General features: G+C 40.4%; 1 protein-coding gene across 3 annotated transcripts in view; it reads right to left on the reverse strand.

Annotated features, from left to right (window-relative positions):
• dcc (DCC netrin 1 receptor) overlaps positions 1-19,607 on the reverse strand; it is a 367,931-nt gene that overhangs the window by 19,606 nt on the left and 328,718 nt on the right. For all 3 annotated transcript variants that reach the window (XM_054756233.1, XM_054756232.1, XM_054756234.1), the window contains exon 27: positions 19,124-19,435. In XM_054756233.1, coding sequence (XP_054612208.1) covers positions 19,124-19,435 — 312 coding nt within the window. The remainder of the gene's footprint in view (positions 1-19,123; positions 19,436-19,607) is intronic.

Below are 19,607 nucleotides of genomic sequence, written 5' to 3' on the forward strand. Positions count from 1 at the left end.
TAAATTCAAATCAGCGCTCATGCAAGTCTTACATATGCTCGTGATAAAACACAAATAAAACATCACTCAAGAACATTGCATGCAAGAGAGAAGATTAGTAGTTACATAATCTAGTTATTTCTCGTATAAGCTCAAATATGTACTGTTGATCTATTATTATGATATATTTCATCATTTCTCCTTGTGTCACTCCTTATTCAGCAAACAATCCGCTATCTGCTGTTGAATGCTCGTGTCCCTGCGGGGTCAGTTTGATCTGATTACACACAGTTGCCATTGATTGATCTAAATGACAAGTTCATATGCGACTAAGTGGACCGTCAAACAGGAAACAGATTGGAGTCTGAGTCCTCCGGTCATTTGTCTGACCGATGAACCATCTACCAATTCATCCATTAACACAAATGGACTCAACACAGGAAATATTTTAACAACAGAACTAATATGGATTGACAAGACAACAAGAAAACTACAGATGGCAATTTGTGTATAGAATTGCGTGTGAATGCTGAAGAGCTGAAGCTGACCTCAAATGCGGAATGACTGTTCAAGTGGGAATCTTGGCGATGTGCATAATTGTTAGCCTGAGTGTTTTGATGCTGGACGGCATTCATTTCAATGAGAAGCAGAACCTGAAACTAGATGTTGGTACGGGTTGAATCTGTTGGCAAATGTGGAAGTGGTAATAATTCTTAAAGTGTCACCGGCATGATTTTTCAACTTTGCTTACATATGTTCCATATTGTTTGTAATTATGTTCTACGTTGTTTGTTTTTTTTTAAACCGAACGTTAAATAGCAAAAATTACATTTTTGTACGTGGTGGCCGCCATGATGGTCTGACATCGTCAGAAAAAGGGCGTTTCCCGTCGGCAAAGGAGCAGCTCTCATCTTAAGCAGAGTAAACCGCTTGTAGAGTTAGCGCTAAAGCTCTAGCTTAGATCGGTATATTTTTCATCAAAATAGTAGTCATTCCAAATCGTTGTGTTGCCGCCGGCTGCTCACAGTGTCCGGGTGATAATGTAAGTTTGACATCACGTGACCACTCTGAGGAAGACTGCAAGTGGGCAGTCGAAATGGTCAGGTACGGAAAAAACTAGCTAACTCTGGTCTTCAAACAGAACTGTTTTAGAATACTGTAAGTTTGTTTTCTTTTCCAAACACTACAATGAACGACGCAAGTACAACAACCACCCGCCGTGCCCGAGGAAGGTGCATTGCAAGCGGACCCGTCCTCTGAGCAGCTCCGGGTGGGGCTGTGGATGTCAGGAGAACCAGAGCATAGCGCGGGATGAGCCACCGGCCATGGCCGACAAAGATGGACCAATGGACCACTGCCTCTTGTTCATTGTACTGAAGACCGCTATGAAGAAACACCTTTACAAGAAGCATTCAAAGCAATATCCACGTTATAAAACATATTTCACAGCGATATGTTGATGGTGGGGGCGGGGCGGCGACGACGCCGAACTACACAAGGCTCCAGAGAGCCCTTTACTCTCATTAAGAAACCGATTTAAAGCAATAATTGAAAAATAAGCAACTCCAAGGTAATTTACGTCTCACATTTTATGTTTGAAGCTTCATAGATATAATCTTCATAGATAGATAGATATACAGTAGATAGATATATTGATCGGCAGGTCAGACATCCAGTTCCTGTAGTCCCATCGTCGCTGGTTCATCTCCAGATGTTTTTTCCTCCTCCAAAACCAACGACCGATCACTCAACTCTTTGCTATAATCACAGTTAACGTCTTTGTCACGTCCAGTCTCTCATGTTTGTTTCTTCTAAGACATCACTTGGGAAACACCCCTTTTCTGATGACGTCAGACCATCATGTACAAAAAGTTGACTTTTACTAATTTAACGTTCTCAAACGTTTGAAAAAAACTAACAACGTTCGACTTTTTGGGATGTGGAAGAGACATAGCCCGGATTTCCTGAATGAGCTAAATTTTGGACATTGGAATGGTTTGAATTGGTGGTGAAATGTGGAACTTTAAATAAATAAAATAAAATAAAAGTCCATTCAAAAACGCATTTTAATAGGAAAATGTGTAATTAAAGAAAATGTGGGATTTTTTTGTAAAGCATCAATAGGTAGCCATTGTGTCCGGAAGGAGCTGAACATTTTGGTGTTGGTTTGAATTGGTTGAAAAATGTGGAAGTATTTGAGGAATAAGAATAATAAATAGAATCATTTTGGTTGTGTGAATGACTCACACAAACGCTCCAGATGATAAAATAGAAACAAACCTTCAAGCACACAGCAAGGAGGAAAGAGAGACAAAATGTACCCAAAGAAAAAAAAGACAAGGAGTAAAGAAAAACACGAGTGAATATTATTTTGCCTTTCAAATTCCCTGAACAGTCTCCTGATGTGTCAACATCCCCAGGCTTCTTCTACACGCAATTCCTCTCTCTTTGCCCTGCGCTCATTCACAATCTGATCAATAGACATCCATTCTTGCTCCTGTGAAACAAAACACTGGGGACAGTCTTGACAGCAATGAATTACAGCAGAAAAACAAGGCACAGCTGGATCTAAACTGGTCAACCAAATTCGTGTCACAACAGACGGGACATGCAAACTATTTATTCAAGTGTGAGGCCATACACCGTTGCTATGCAAATACTCCCCGCTGTCTTACGTGTCTTTTACACAGATGAAGATATGCCGCAAGGCTATCTCGATCTGAACATCTCAAAACCCGCAGCCCTCTTTACAGGGGGCAGCGTGGTTGCGTCTGAGTTGCTATGGTAACTGCGGCGTGACACTTGCATCAACATACACATGCTATACATCCACGTAACCGGAAGAACGTCAGCTAAAAGCAAAATCTATTTTAGAAAAACAGAAGACCGTTCAATGCACAAGCAAAAAAAATAGGCCATTGTTTTCCACACGCAAGAACAAACTTAGCAGCATTTGAACGCTAACACTCAACCCTTCTAGTGTCATTCCTCTACCACTGAAACCCACTGCCAGCATCTTCATTTACTCTTATACCGTAGTAGAGATGTGCACATGTTCACATTTACGACTAGATGAAGCAATTTCAGTAGAAATTGCGTGTGAATGCTGAAGCGGAACTGAACTGTAGAATGAATATGTTGAAGTATCCTAGAAATGTGTTGAAATGTATTCATCGACTGAGGATCGAACCAGCAACCATCCCACTGGGAGACGACCGTTCTACGACCTGAGCCCGGCCACCATGCACAGAATAAGCGGAATGTTGCAACGTGAAATGTAAAATGAATTTCCACCAATTGGTAGCGACACTGAAATTTGTCCATTCATTTTCAATGGAAAAAATGTCACAGAAAATGTTGAATTTTAGAAAATACATTTTCAGTGTCCTGAATGAGTTGAACTATTCATGTTAGAATGGTTTGAAATGATTGAGAAATGTGGGAGGAGTTAGCAGGCAAAAAATGGCAGAATTAGAAATGTTGGAATGCAAAAATTGGGAATGATTGTTTTACATGAGGAACGGACCAGCAATCTCGAGGTTGGGAAAAGATGGAGCATATTTAGGAGAAATTGTGTGTGAACGCTGAATCTCAACTGAACTGCAGAATGAATATGTCGAAATATCCCACAAATGTGCTGAAATCAATCGACTGAGGATTGAACCAGCAACCATCAGGTTGGGAGAAGACCACTCTACATCTCAGCAATGTCACCCGGTAGAAGAAGTGGATTGTTACAGTAATGTAAAATTATTTTTCACCAATAGGCGGCACCATTTAATTTGTCCATTTGTATAAATACAATAAATGATTACAGCGAGATCGAGGCTCGAACCATCAGGTTGGGAAACAGAACATATGAAACTGCAGGAAATGTGAGATTTTTTTGGATTAATTCTGATAGGTAGCCAACGTGTTCTGAAAACGTTTTGAGGTTGGTTTGGTTTGGATCGGTTGAGTTGGTGAACAAAACATGAGGCGGAATCAGAAGAAGTGGAGGAATAAATACGAAAAATAGTGTACAATTTTCCATCACACAATAACCATCAAAGCCTTTCCTTTAATATCAACATCATCCATGTACACTCAAATATGATTGTTTTGGATATACTGTATGTTTTTCTCATGAGCCTCCAAAGCCAAGGGTTTAGGAGGTTAAATCTGGAACTCGTGTTGGAATTCGTGCTTTCATGCAAAGTGAAGCATGTCTCTTGGCCTCCGGCTAAGAGCACGGTTTTGTTTAAGAGTTCTGTTTGATTCCATCAAAGGACTAATGCATCTCTGTGACGGATGTTCATTCATGCCAACATTGTTTCTGGTCATATCTCCAGTCAGAGTTGTGGGATCGGGACGAATGAGGGAATATGGCCTCTGTTCAAATCATCTCTAACTGTCTAAAATGCCAAATATAGCATGCCTACTAAATTATCAAGGTGCATTGTCTGACAGGTGTCGATTTATTCCCCCACGGTCACTAACAGAAATAATTACTGATTTGATCCAGTCGGATTTGATACATTTTGGATTTCCCTCTGATGCTGTCGAGACTCGGAAGAAAATCATTTTATTAATGCCCAATGTTCTTCAGTGTCTAAAAAATATCATTTTTGTATGTGAAGCGCCAGTATGTTGTGTTTTTTGTTATGGGCTCTACTTGAGCGTAATATTGCAAATCCTTTCGAAATTGCCACTGAATGCAAAAATGTGGTGTCTGAATGAATTAAACATTAAAGCCTCATTTCCACAAAACAGCAGGGTTCATTTGCCTTATTTCTTATGGGAAAAATTGATTCAGTTAGACTACGCTTTGGTTTGAGTCAGACCTTTTGGTTTGGATTAATGATGCTAACCAAGGTTCCACTGCATAGATACCACTATGAATGATAATTTAAGAAGATGGTGTAGAAGTTATGTAGTGTATAAGTTTCATTTTTGCGTCTCACTACAACTACAGAAAGTTTGCTGCTTTAGTGTTTTTCCATCTTTTTGTCAGATGTTACTATGCCACTTGCCACTAGAAAGCGTATTGTTCGTCACTAAACTGTTCTTGAATGTTGGGGTGAAGTTGCTTTCGGAGGCTGTTTTGTATCACTCTTTATTCATGGCTGTGTTCTTAGGCAAAATTGTGAGTGAGCTCACTCCTTTAGGTGAGAAGCAACCCCATAGAAGAATGATTTCAGAATGCTTTGCTGTTGGCATGAGACAGGGCTGATGATGGTGCTCAACTTTTCTTCTCAGCAGTCAATGCCTGTACCTTTTTGGACAATACCAGTCTGTCCCCAAATGGCTCTATGCTGCTATGGCTTCTTGACATCATGCAATCTTCCAAAAGTCTTCGCCTCTCTGTGCGAGCAGATGCACTCGCACCTGCTTGCTACCATTCTTGAGCAAGTGCTGCGTAGGCGGTGCCCCGATCCCGCAGCTAAATTTAAACATTAACTTTCGGAGACAGTCCTGATGCTTGCTGGACTTTCTTGGGCGCCCTGAAGCCTTCTTCACAACAATTGAACCTCTCTCCTTGAAGTTCTTAATGATCTGATGAATAGTTGGTTTAAGTGCAAACAAACCAGCAGCGATATCCTTCCCTGCGAAGCCCCTTTTTATGCAAAGCATTGACGACGGCACGTGTTTCCTTGCAGGTAACCATGTTTAGCAGAAGAAAACCAAACATTTTAAGCACCACCTCGCTTTTTCGAGTCTATTATTTTCACTCAATCAAGATAACAGAGCCTTTGTCCTGTCAACACTCTCACATATGCTGATCAGCGGATAACTAACACCATGTCAAGTTCATTTTTATGACAAGGAGGGATGTTGTAATTAATTGCCATTCATCTTATCACCCTTGATGACATTCTGGCCCCGGTCGTTCAAAACCTGGTTATTTACTTAACCACTGGTTCAGTAAACTTAACCAATCGTTAACGGCGCCGTTATCTTGTTGTCCAAAACTCGATTAACTTTAACCGGCTGTTAACTTGGCGTTAAAGTTAACACACCTAAGGACCACCGCTAACTTTTTAACAGGTGGTTAACTCTCAAGATGGAGTTTGCAGCGAACGCTGCCTTCATGACGCCATACTGTCATGTCTCCTTACGTGCGTTGCTGAAGTCTGGGTTATGCATTACTTCACACTTTACTGTACATTGCAGCTTTTCAGCACATGACAATTTATTTATATTTGCAAGACAGAAAAACATGCTTTTAACTGCCTAGATTTGAAAGGAAACTATTTTATTGAACCGTGTCAAGCTTGCAAATTCTATCTTAGTCTTGTTTAACAACAACTACTTTCATGGAATAATTGTACATAGAGCTATGTGAAGCTTTATCGGCGTCCCAAGATTGTATTTTTATTAACTTGCAATTTCAGGCGATAGTTACATTATTTTGAAAGCTTTCCAGAGGAACTGTAAGTATAGCGTGTCTGATGGTGTACATCGTCTTGCCTTTGCAATGTATTGAACGCTGTGTTCTGTAAAATCGTGTAACAATAACAAATAAAACACACATTTGATAAATATGGCTCATGTGTGGTTTATACATGAATAGCTATTATACGTACTATCGTCTTGGCACCAATATTAGGTTGAACCCTAAGACTTTTACTTTGAAGGCGAGCCGACTTTCAGTATTTTTCCAAACTATAACACCTTGTGCTGAGCAAAATACTGTCTTTTTAACACTTTCACAGTGAAAACAAGATGAGGAAAGCTCATTGCTGGACTTTGCTTGTTTTTATGTACAATAATTACCTTCAGTTGTGTATTAAGTAGTGACTTCATTTAGTCACTATGTTTACATGCACACAACATTCTGTATTAACCAGAAAACAACAAATATTCCGAAAGCCTTTGAGACAACACCAAGGCAATTTGGTGATTATTAAACAAAACGGTTGACACCCCTGGCATATGCTGTCTCACACCAAATATTAGCTCAAAAATAAAGACATAAATGGTGGAATAATAAGTGGTTATTACACATGCTCACTGCTGATGTCTGGCATGAGATGGAACGGATCCTTGAAGACTTCACTATTTTGGACTGCATCCATCAACACTCACAATTTCAAGAAGCTGCTTTTGTCTGTACAATATCAGGACAATAATCAACCTATATTGCCCACAGTAGTGATGGGAAACTCAATTTTTTCACTGACTCAAGTTCTTATGAGTCATTCAGTGAAGTGAATCGGGTACTCTCTACATTTGAGTCACTTGCCACAGAGCGCATGGGCAGAGTCTTGTGTACGTGTAACAAGCAGCCCTGCTGTAGATGCTCGGCAAGCACCTGTCAGTTGGTGAAACTCCAGTCTTCGTCGAGCACCCATTAGTCAGTGGACGTCAAGTCTTTGTCGAGCACCTGTGACTCAGTAACACGCGAGTCTTTGCTGAGCAACTGTTAGTCAGTCAGTGTTAAGTCAGTCCGTTAGTCAGTGAAACTCAAGTCATTGTTGAGAACCTGTTAGTCAGTGAAACTCAAGTCTTTGCCGACCACCCGTAAGCGACACTTGCATATTTGTTGAGCACTCGTGAGTCTATGAAACTGATGTCTTTGCTGAGCAGCTGTTAGTCAGTGAAACTTGAGTCTTTGTCAAGCACCCGTTATCCTTAGCGCACAGAAACAAAGTCCATGTTTAGTGTCTTTGTGTTTTGAAAAGCGCTATATAAATTCTATCTATCTATCTATCTATCTATCTATCTATCTATCTATCTATCTATCTATCTATCTATCTATCTATATTATTATTATTATCTTCTGTGTAGGGTAGAAAAAGCCGACTGCCTCCAGAGACACAATGTCTCCCTAAAGACACTTTTAATCTTGAGCTGTATTTTTCTTCAAACCGTCCACAGGATCAATAACCCCTTCGCTTCCATCTTCACCTCATGGCGCGGTATATCGCTCAATCTTTCACCCCAACCCAGAAAAACAGACAGACAGCGCTGATGTGACCCCCGGCAGGCATTTCACAACTCCGGTCCGACATGTCTGGTAAATATATCCACCTGCCTTAGCAGACAAGCCGCCAATCTCCCCCCACCTCCACCCTTCTCTGACAAACCCCCTGAGGCTGAGCCAGACACCATGAAAGGCTTTTTATGGCTTTTCCCACTGTGGCTGTGTAACCTGCAGCGTATAGTTGCAGCACATTGTGTTTTACCCACAACTTGTTTTATTTCTTTGCTTCACTTCAGTGAATTTGGTCCGACAGCCGCTTGCAACTCCAAAGATGTCAACACTCTTGATATTCCAGAAAACCCAGGAGGGAGAATTCACTTTGATTCATGTAGTCACACTTTTTTTCATTTGGCGGAAGCTTAGTCAGGTGCCACTTGTATGTGTATGTGTGTGTGTGTGTGTGTTTCTGTATATATACTGTATATACAGTATATGTGTTACAGAATACATTCTCATATACTTCTGCCTTGGAGACTGTGTCTGTAAGTAATATGCAACTCCAATGATATGATACCTGTGTGGATTGAAAAATGTGGTATTTTAGACAGCAGTGTCATTTAATTAGGACACCAATTATGCCCAGCTTGGAGATTGTATTTACTATTTCAATCATTTGTGAATACACAAAAAGGTTTTTGTGTCAAAATACAGCTGCATTATATACATATACTTTTCTACACACAAAGCGCAGCGGCATCGGATACATATGGGATTTTGACCACATATGAAAGTGGCCTGCGGCGCATTTGAAAAAAAAACAGACTCGTTCGCACTGACATGAAAATATCAGATTGTGGAGATATGGGGAAATAATTACAAAATCACACTTCAGTCACTCAGTATGCTGCAAAAAAGGGCACTTGGGTAACACATAAGGCTGAGAGCATACAAACTATATTCATTAAATGACAAATACAGTGGATGCCTGCAAATGTGCGGATTTTTGGTTAAAAAAAAAAAGTTGTTTCTCAGAAAGTATAAAAATAGTCATGGCCAAAAATATTGGCATGCCAGAGATGCCCATGCTTTTGGCCATGCCTATGTGTGTATATATTAGGGCTGTCAGTGGATTAAAAGATTTCATTGCAATTAATGGCATTTGTGTTAACGCATAATTAATCACGCTTAATTGCAGATAGATGTCTGACTACTGACTACGATGTCTGACTACTTAGAGGAAGTCTGTCGTAGCGTGATATATTTGCATGATTGCATTTGCATGATATCATACTGTTCAACTGAGCCAACTGCTCTTTTTTAAGAAGTTAAGCCAGACTTTTCATCTGCTTCTTCTTCGCTGGTGCTTGCCGGCTACGCAACTTATCTGGTACTTTTTCAACAGTCGTGCACAAAGCAAACAACAAACTGCTACCCCCATTTGATAATGGACAACCATTTTTTCCAACATGAGGAGAATACAACACAAAAAACTTTATCATATCAGTTTATGGAATTCTATGACCGAACGGACTGAGCAAGAAGCTACTATTAAATAGCTTATCCTTCTTTTTCCCTATAATAAACTGGTAACCTGGTACTTGAGCAAACTACTGGTAATTGTTGACAAGCGGTAGGATGAAGTGAATTCGGCTTCTTTGTCCTTTTCGGACATGTGGAATTGTGCAAGTGTAAACGTGATGTTCCTTAATGTAACTTTAACAAAATAAACAAAACATTACCATTAAATTACCATTAACAAGCTCCTCCTGAGTAATCATGGCCGATCCATGTCTTTGTAAGAAGAATCAAATAATTATTTCCACAACTTTATCTTCTACAGTCCCAGCAAGACATGAAAAATCTGATCAAAGTGCTACTTGCTGTCACAATATCGCACTTTCGGTAGCGCTTGTCCTCATCAGGGTTAAGCTGGAGCCTAATGTCAGTTGACTTTGAGGTACAACCTGTGCATTTAGTATGTGCATTTACTGTACTGTATATACAAACTCACACCTGTAGACTTTAAGAGGCACCAATTAGATGAGTGTCATTAGTCCAAAAATAAACACAAAGAATACCAAGACCAGCAACACATGGCTTCAGTTTTACGTTTTGTTGTGACGGTTCTGTGGAGGGTGGGGGTTATTGGGGTGTGTAGGAGGGTTGGGGGTAGGTAGGGGACCTTGATGGACGATTTTGAGGTCTTAAGTTGGTAGCCACAGGCTTGCTTTTCCTGTGAGAAAGGTTTCCTCGAGCTGAAAATCAATGTTGATTTGAGGCCACCTGGGTATATAAATATAACGAAATGGTACAAAACCCAACACACACTGGTAATGCACACCTACACAATTCACAACACATTTACGCCTACAATCAAGGGCACGCACGGTCAAGAGATCAATTTGCTTTCTGCTTGTGCTGCTGCAGGCGATCAGAAAGGATGACGGCATGAGACACACACGGAAAGCAATTAAAATACTATCTGGTAAGGAACATATCTGAAGGATGAAGACAGAAGTGTAGAAGACTATGTGGGAGAAATGTGTTTACCAGTGCACGTCTGCTGACTTTGAGGGTTCATGAAAGAGTGAAAATCAATTCTTTTCCATGGCTGGGGTACTTGTTTATACAATAGATCTGTTTACAGTTAAAAGGAGGTGAAACCATTCACCAAACATTGTTACTTTTTGGAAAACTCAAGTGACCCTTTGTACCTGTAGAGTACAGACCTCTGCCATGCTCATGCTTATCTAGATCAATTGGGGCGGCAGTGGCTCAGGGGGTAGAGCAGGTCGTCCAGTAACCAGAAGGTTGGCGCTTCACCCACCTTGCCTCCAGTGCTGCCCACACTGGTGTATGAATGTGTATGAACGTTTGGTGGTGGTCGTAGGCGCGAATTGGCTGCCACGTTTCCGTCAGTCTACCCCAGGGCAGCTGTGACTACAGATGTAGATTACCACCACCGTGTATGAATGAGGACTGAATGAATAATGGGTTCACTTGAAATCGAATCTATTATTATTATTATTATTATCAGCAATGATATGATTATAGACCACAGTTGATGCCCACCGACTGAATTAGGGGTGTAATGGTACGGCATCATCACGGTTTGTTACATCCTTTGGCTATAAGGTCATCGTTTGGTTTATTTTGGGTACAGGAAAGGAACAAAATGCACTCTCAGGGTGTCGAATGGATGGCAATTAGACATTTGAGCTTGTCTGAGAAGACATTTCACCCCTCATCCTAGCAGGTTTGATCAGTTCATGCTCAAAGATTAGGTAGGACAGCTTTAGTCTAGTGTCCTATGTAGACTTTGAGCTTGAACTGATGAGACAACCTGAACATCCTGATCTCCTGTCGTAACAGTTCCCCAACGCCTGAAGTGTACAGCGCTATTTACAATCTGCATCAAACTCAAGTATTATTTATTTATAACTTATTCAAACCCTTTTGACAACAACTGATTTAACTTGCAAAAAGTTTGTCTTGTCACGCCGACTTCTGCAGCGGTAAACGCTGTTAAACGTTGATAAATATTGTTAGTCCACAATGGATGCAAGCCTTTGCTTGCACACATGCACAGAGACACAAACACACAATGTAGAACCTCAGGGCACATTTAGCGTTAACCAATAACAGGTTATTGTGCTGAACAGTAAAGAGAGAAACCTGAAATGCAGCTTAAAGACGCATGTGACAAAACAAAATAACCTTGCGAGTCTTCAACAGATTTGAATTGTGCATCTGCTCATTTCCTATTTTTACAGCAAGCAGCTGCACAATGAGAATTAAGCGAGATGGATCTGTTCCAAAAGCAAATGGCTTCTCTGTAAGTCAATGCTACACACAGAAAATCCTTTAAATCACTAGAGTCCAAACGACAGCGTGCAGGCCAATTTTGGCCCACAGTTCATTTTTAACGGGACCCTATCGAAGCCTTAAAAACAAAATTGACTATCGCCCACATATAATATGTACTTAATTGTTTTGTACTTCTTAGTTTAAATACTACATGGAGCTATTGTCTTGAACAGGGGTCGGCAACCCGCAGCCCCGCAGCCGCATTCAGCTCTTCAGCTTCCTTGTTGCGGCTCCCTTCACCGAGCTTGGTGTTTTTTTTAACACCCAAGTGGACGGAGGCATGAGCAAAGAATGAGCGGAGAGGTGCCAGTGTGTGCAGTGAGACACGAGTGTTGAGTGTGCTGCCCACACTGTAAGTTATCCATAAGCATGAATAAGTCCCTACAAAGAAAAATCCCACAAGAAAAATTAGTTTAATTCTGAATTGGCATTTTTAGTGCCAATGACGCTTACTTGCTGCTTGATATGTGACGAGAAATGAGCAAATAACAAACAATGTAATGTTAAAAGACATTTTCAAAACAAACACTCAACGTTTTCTGAAAAGTAACCAAGTCAAGTGCAGATGGGAAGGAGAGTGATTTCGGAACTACTATGGAAGGTTGAGCAGAGCAGGGGAGGGGGAAGCCGTTCACAAATGGGGAATACATGAAAGAATTGTTCATAAATTATATATATATATATATATATATATATATATATATATATATATATATATCACATCAAAAAAAGCATCCCGGCGGCAACTGTGGACCCTCTACAGTTTGCATATCGCCAGAACCGGTCCACGGATGATGCAGTCAACACTGCCATCCACACAGCCCTTTCTCACCTACAGGGCCAGGACACATATGTCAGAATGCTATTTATAGACTATAGCTCTGCTTTTAATACAGTCAGCCCCCACAAACTCACAAATAAGCTCCTCACACTTGGCCTGTCTCCCTCCCTCTGTAACTGGGTGTTTAACTTTCTCACAGGCAGACCACAGTCAGTCAGAGTCCACAACCGCACATCCAGCTCAAGAATTGTGAGCACTGGGACCCCACAGGGGTGTGTGCTGAGTCCGCTCCTCTACACGCTCTTCACCTACGATTGCGTGGCCTCCCAGAACAACACCAGCATCATTAAATTTGCGGATGACACTACAGTCATCGGACTGATCACTGGTGGTGTTGAAACATCATACAGAAGAGAGGTAGCGGACATGCTTGGTGTCATGCTAACAATCTCCTTCTCAATACAGATAAGACTAAAGAGATGATCATCGACCCAAGAACAAGGGAAAAGGCGCCGCATAGACCCCTGTTTATTGATGAGACTGAGGTGGAGAGGGTGAAAACCTTCAAGTTCCTTGGCACACACATCAGCGAGGACCTCACCTGGTCTCACAACACCCAACAAATTCTGAAGAAGTCCCAAAGGAGACTGTACTTCCTGAGAAGACTGAGGAAATTTGGCATGCCCACCACAATCCTGAGTTGCTTCTACAGATGCACCATCGAAAGTGTCCTTACCGCCTCCATCACTGTTTGGTACGGTAACTGTACAACACGTGATAGGAAGGCACTCCAGCGGGTGATCAAGACCTCACAGAACATTGTTGGGGCAGCCCTCCCCTCACTGCAAGACATTTATACATATAGAGTCCTACGCAGAACACACAACCTCATCAAGGACAGCACACATCCACAACACTCATTATTCACACTCCTACCGTCAGGCAGACGCTACAGGAGTTTGAAGTCCAGGACCACAAGGCTGGCAAACAGCTTTTACCCACAGGCCATCAGGCTCCTCAACGAAGCACTCGCACACGCCGCACGCAACACACGCACACACTCATAGCACTTTATTTATTTATTTATTTATTTGCATTATTTACTTGTATTAATGTCTCTTCTGTTGTTGTTGCTTAATTTATTGGTATATATGTTTATGTGTTTATGTTTCTTATGTTCTTATTCTTTCTTGTGTTTTCTTTCTTTTCTTGGGAGAATGAACAGGATAAGATTTTCATTGCATGGTATAACTGCTGTTTTACTATGCACATGACAATAAAACTCTCTTGAATCTTGAATATATATATATATAAATCATAAATAAAAAAATAAAGAATTCATAAAAATATCACAGCATCTATTTTCTGAATTAAAAAACAAACAGGAAATTGTTCAGAGAATTAAATAAATTAAATTAAATTAAATAAATACTCTCTGCAAAGACATTCAAGGACCGGACCAACAGAATGGCAACAAACGTCACCAGTAGGCAAACTGATGACTGATGACTAATTCAGCACAAGCATATTGAATTGCCTGTGAGTAATCCATCCATCCTGTGAGTCATCCATCCATTTTCTATACCGCTTCTCCTCATTAGGGTCGCGGGGGCATGCTGGAGCCTATCCCAGCTGACTTCGGGCGACAGGCGGGGTACACCCTGGAATGGTCGCCAGCCAATGGCAGGGCACATATAGACAAACAACCATTCACACTCACATTCATACCTATGGACAATTTAGAGTCACCAATTAACCTAACATGCATGTTTTTGGAATGTGGGAGGAAGCCGGAGTACCCGGAGAAAACCCACGCGCACATGGGGAGAACATGCAAACTCCAAACAGAAATGCCCCAAGGGAGAATCGAACCCAGGTCTTCCCGATCTCCAAGCTTAAGTGATGTAAAAGTTATATTGAGCAGACAACACTGATAAGCAGATTTTATGTTTGTTTTTACACAAATACAGGAATGACACAAAAATGCCTGTATAGTTCAGTGATTCAATTATTTCTAAGTCTACACATGCATGCTGCACTTCTGTTAGTTGAATTCTGTCAGGTCAAACAGGTCAAATTAAAAATGTTTTAAAATGTTTAAAAGTTTATAAGCTGTGTAATGTTTTGCAGCTCAAGACTATTTTTCTTTACTAGAAGAGGAGGCAAAATGGCTCTTTTGATGGTAAAGGTCGCCGACCCCTGGTCTTGAACATGGCAGTGGCTCCACAAGGAAAGCGATCACAGAATAAAAATTGTTCAGAGTAACGAGAAATGGCAGAAAGGCATGCAAGATTGCAAGCGGGTGCAGAAAATTTCTGAATCGTCGGAAAAATGAATATTTAAACCAATGGGAAGTGTGTGTGTGATTTACAGTCACAGTGTGGCCGTGATGAAAGAGTACAATGTACGACGGAATTATAAAACAAAACATCAGGCCTTCACTGAAGCGGAGGGGGTAGAGAAGTTTAGGTTTGCTATGGCAGCAGCAGTTTTTTCCCCCGTGCTAAAAAAGCTCAACAATGCAATACTCAACAATAGCCAGTTATGAGGTAGCTAAACTCATTGGCACAGACGGAAAACCCTTCTCAGACGGTAACTTCATCAAACAGTGCCTCACTGAAGTCGTGGGAATAAACATGCATCAGCAATGTCAGCATGTCCAGATTGTGCAAATTGAAGACTTGGCTTGAAGCTTTTGTGTTTTCGATTTTTACTCAATTGCACGTGATGAGAGAGCAGATGACACAAACACTGCACAGCGGGGAGTTGTTGTCATTTTTGCATTACAGATGTATTGCTTGATCTTTGGAGTCGAAAGGGGACAACAATTCGTCATAAGACGTTTTTGAAGCTGTGTCAAATACAACTGACCAGACTGGACTTCAGTGGGAGAAGCTGTGTGGTATTACAACAGGTGAGGCTCCAGCAGTGAGAGGAGAGTGCAAAGGCATTTATAACATGCTCCAAGGCGCGGGAGAGCTGAGGTGACGCTGTCAAAATGCACTGCATCATCCACCAAGAAGCCGTCTGTGCCAAGACAGTCCATCTTGGCGATGTGATGAACACAGGAGTAAAAACTGTCAACATACTGTAATTCAGACACAAGGGTTCGACCACAGCAAATTGCTGCTAATTCTGACAATGGGCACCTACTCTACCATTCTGAAGTGCACTGGCTCAGTCGCGGCTCTGTGCTGCAGCGGTTTTATTCCCTGAGATCAGATACCGACAAGTTTATGTAAGACAAGGACAGAGCGCTGCATGAGACCAGTGACCCTTCATGGCTGGCAGACCTGGCATTTTCAGTTGATCTCAGTGAGTGTGTGGTGAAGCTAGTCACTAGCCGGCTAGTAGCTAGCTGGTGTGGCGAGGCGTCACTACGCCAGTAATGTAGTACTTCATCGTGACAATATTAACAATAACAAAGGATGAGTCCGTTCGGCTCAACATACATACATGAAATAAAAAGCTTGAGAACCACAATGACTGATCTCTGTGACGTCCTTCACATCTCAACCATAAAACGTATTCCTGATCTGCCGGCTATCCTTCAGACCTCCCACAGAGTGCAACATTTTTCCATGACAGTGACTTAAAAATATAAACAGTTTTCATGTGTTAATAGGACAAATTATTTAATAAATTGTATTAAAGTGTGTTATTTTCCTCTTCATTTTGTTAGAACAGTGGTTCTTAACCTTGTTGGAGGTACCGAACCCCATCAATTTCATAGGTATATGTTTGTTATAGGTATATGTTTGTTTATAGGCATATGTTTGTTTATAGGTATATGTTTGTTATAGGTATATGTTCGTTTATAGGCATATGTTTGTTTATAGGTATATGTTTGTTTATAGGTATATGTTTGTTTATAGGTATATGTTTGTTATAGGTATATGTTTGTTATAGGTATATGTTTGTTTATAGGTATATGTTTGTTATAGGTATATGTTTGTTATAGGTATATGTTCGTTTATAGGCATATGTTTGTTTATAGGTATATGTTTGTTATAGGTATATGTTTGTTATAGGTATATGTTCGTTTATAGGTATATGTTCGTTTATAGGTATATGTTTGTTTATAGGTATATGTTTGTTATAGGTATATGTTTGTTATAGGTATATGTTTGTTTATAGGCATATGTTTGTTTATAGGTATATGTTTGTTATAGGTATATGTTTGTTATAGGTATATGTTCGTTTATAGGTATATGTTTGTTTATAGGTATATGTTTGTTATAGGTATATGTTTGTTATAGGTATATGTTCGTTTATAGGTATATGTTTGTTTATAGGTATATGTTTGTTATAGGTATATGTTTGTTTATAGGTATATGTTCGTTTATAGGTATATGTTTGTTTATAGGTATATGTTTGTTATAGGTATATGTTTGTTATAGGTATATGTTCGTTTATAGGCATATGTTTGTTTATAGGTATATGTTTGTTATAGGTATATGTTCGTTTATAGGCATATGTTTGTTTATAGGTATATGTTTGTTATAGGTATATGTTTGTTATAGGTATATGTTTGTTATAGGTATATGTTCGTTTATAGGCATATGTTTGTTTATAGGTATATGTTTGTTATAGGTATATGTTTGTTTATAGGTATATGTTTGTTATAGGTATATGTTTGTTTATAGGCATATGTTTGTTATAGGTATATGTTTGTTATAGGTATATGTTTGTTTATAGGCATATGTTTGTTATAGGTATATGTTCCTTTATAGGTATATGTTCGTTTATAGGTATATGTTTGTTTATAGGTATATGTTTGTTATAGGTATATGTTCCTTTATAGGTATATGTTTGTTTATAGGTATATGTTCGTTTATAGGTATATGTTTGTTATAGGTATATGTTTGTTTATAGGTAGATGTTCGTTTATAGGTATATGTTTGTTATAGGTATATGTTTGTTTATAGGCATGTTTGTTATAGGTATATGTTTGTTATAGGTATATGTTTGTTTATAGGCATATGTTTGTTATAGGTATATGTTTGTTATAGGTATATGTTTGTTTATAGGTATATGTTAGTTTATAGGTATATGTTTGTTTATAGGTATATGTTTGTTATAGGCATATGTTTGTTTACTGGTGCACAAAATGACAGAGACAGGACGCTGACTCCCATCACGGTCCGTGATACGTGTGAATCCATGCTGTACATATTTGTCCTACCACTTTCTTTTTTGCTCGACATAGTGAGCATGGATTAAAATAATAAGATCAAAATCACATGACGTGCTACCACATCAGTCACACGTTGACTCCTTGATGGTGCGTTTCATTTGTACTTGGAACTGGGAAGTCGGAGTGAGAGTTTCAAGTTTCAAGAGTTTTATTGTCATATGCACAGTAAAACAGGTAGTTCTGCTATGCAATGAAATTCTTGTTCTGTTCATTCTCCCCAAAAAAAAGAAAGAAAAAAAACCACAAGAAAATGAATAAGAACAGAAGAAACATTAATACCAATAAATTAAGCAACAACAACAGAAGAGACATTAGCTTTCCAAAATGGGGACTTGGAACAGCCTTCAAAGCACCTTTCATGTTGCTGTAGACTTGGTACAGGATGCTATTTGCCCTCGTGGGAAAGCTTACATGCTGGTAACATTCGGGGAGAACAGTCCCGAGACTCTGTGTCCACAAGACGCTGAAGTCGGCAAATGTCCCAAACCGGACCGCTGAGTCTGGTATATCCTCCGTCCGAGCAAAAAATAGAAAAAAAACGGAGAGTGGCGTGATCTCCGAGTTAAAGGTGTTCCAGTTGCCAAGTCAGAAAAACTTCACACTATAGCAATATTTTTTAAAAATTATTTATTGGTTATTTATCGTTTACACACGAGGCAGCCATCATTGATTGTTGACTCGGAGGTGGTGTGGATGCTCTGACTTCCAAGTTGAACATTCCGACTTCGGGGGACGTTTCAGTCGGGTGTTCCCGCTAGGAACTCGGAAATTCCGACTTCCAAGTACAAATGGAACGCACCATGAGCTCGCTAAATTCTTCGCAGCACTGATTGGCCAAAGCAAACAATGTAATGTGATTATCTGCAGCCAGTGATGGCTAAGCGGCGGCGAGTCATCACGAATTGACACGATGGGTCCGGTGTGTCTTAACCTCCGTGGCGGAGGCTCCGCCAAACCCCTGGGACTGACTCACCGAACCCCTAGGGTTCGATCAAACCCAGGTTAAGAACCACTGGGTTAGAATTTAAGGATGTACACTACAGTCAGTTAGATAGCAAGATATCTTTAAGTTTCCTGAAAGTTTTTTTTTTCAGACAGATTTTTCTTTATTGTATGTGGCTTTTAAAGATGAAATGCAGAGTGATTTTGATAAAACTTTATAATTTGTGTTCCATGTGAAGAATTTCAGGCCCTCACACACGACCACCTGACCAAATGTGGCGCCCTTTACAAAAGGTTTGGACACCCCTGCTTTATATCTTGTGAAAATGCCAAGTGTGACACCCAAGAAGAGGCCATGATCACATCACTTCCTACTTCCTTTTACCAACATGAAATATGACCTTGCACAAACTTTCAGTGTTCAAAAACTGAACAAAAGAGCAGTACTCACTGGACTGTGGCATCATGGAGGTGTACACCTTGGGGTCGATGGTCCCCATGGGGGGTGGTAAAAGCGGGTTGGTGAAGCTTCGTAGTGGGTGGGTCGGCCGAACACACGCAGTGGGTATGTTCCGACTTGCACCCACTTGGCCTTCCTCTGAGGCAACAGCGGTCGCGGCAGTAGCAGGGGCCCCGGGAACAGGGCCCATGCCTGGAACATGCTCCCCGGGAGGGACGGAGGAGCCGGGGAGGAGGGGAGGTGGCTGTTGTGGCGGAGACTGCTGCTGAAGAAGAGGATTGGTGGAACCATCTGTGGGTATGACTGCAGAGGAAGGATGTACAGAACACAAATCAAGAAAGGAAGATGAGATATAATGAGTAAAATAGGAGTAAAATAAAATACTCTCATTTACTGAGCTGCATCTGTAGAGTATATATTACTATACAGTATACATACTGTATACAGTAATCCCTCGTTTATCATGGTTAATTGG

Source organism: Dunckerocampus dactyliophorus, chromosome 17 (genome assembly GCF_027744805.1).
Source record: "Dunckerocampus dactyliophorus isolate RoL2022-P2 chromosome 17, RoL_Ddac_1.1, whole genome shotgun sequence".
NCBI lineage: Eukaryota > Metazoa > Chordata > Actinopteri > Syngnathiformes > Syngnathidae > Dunckerocampus > Dunckerocampus dactyliophorus.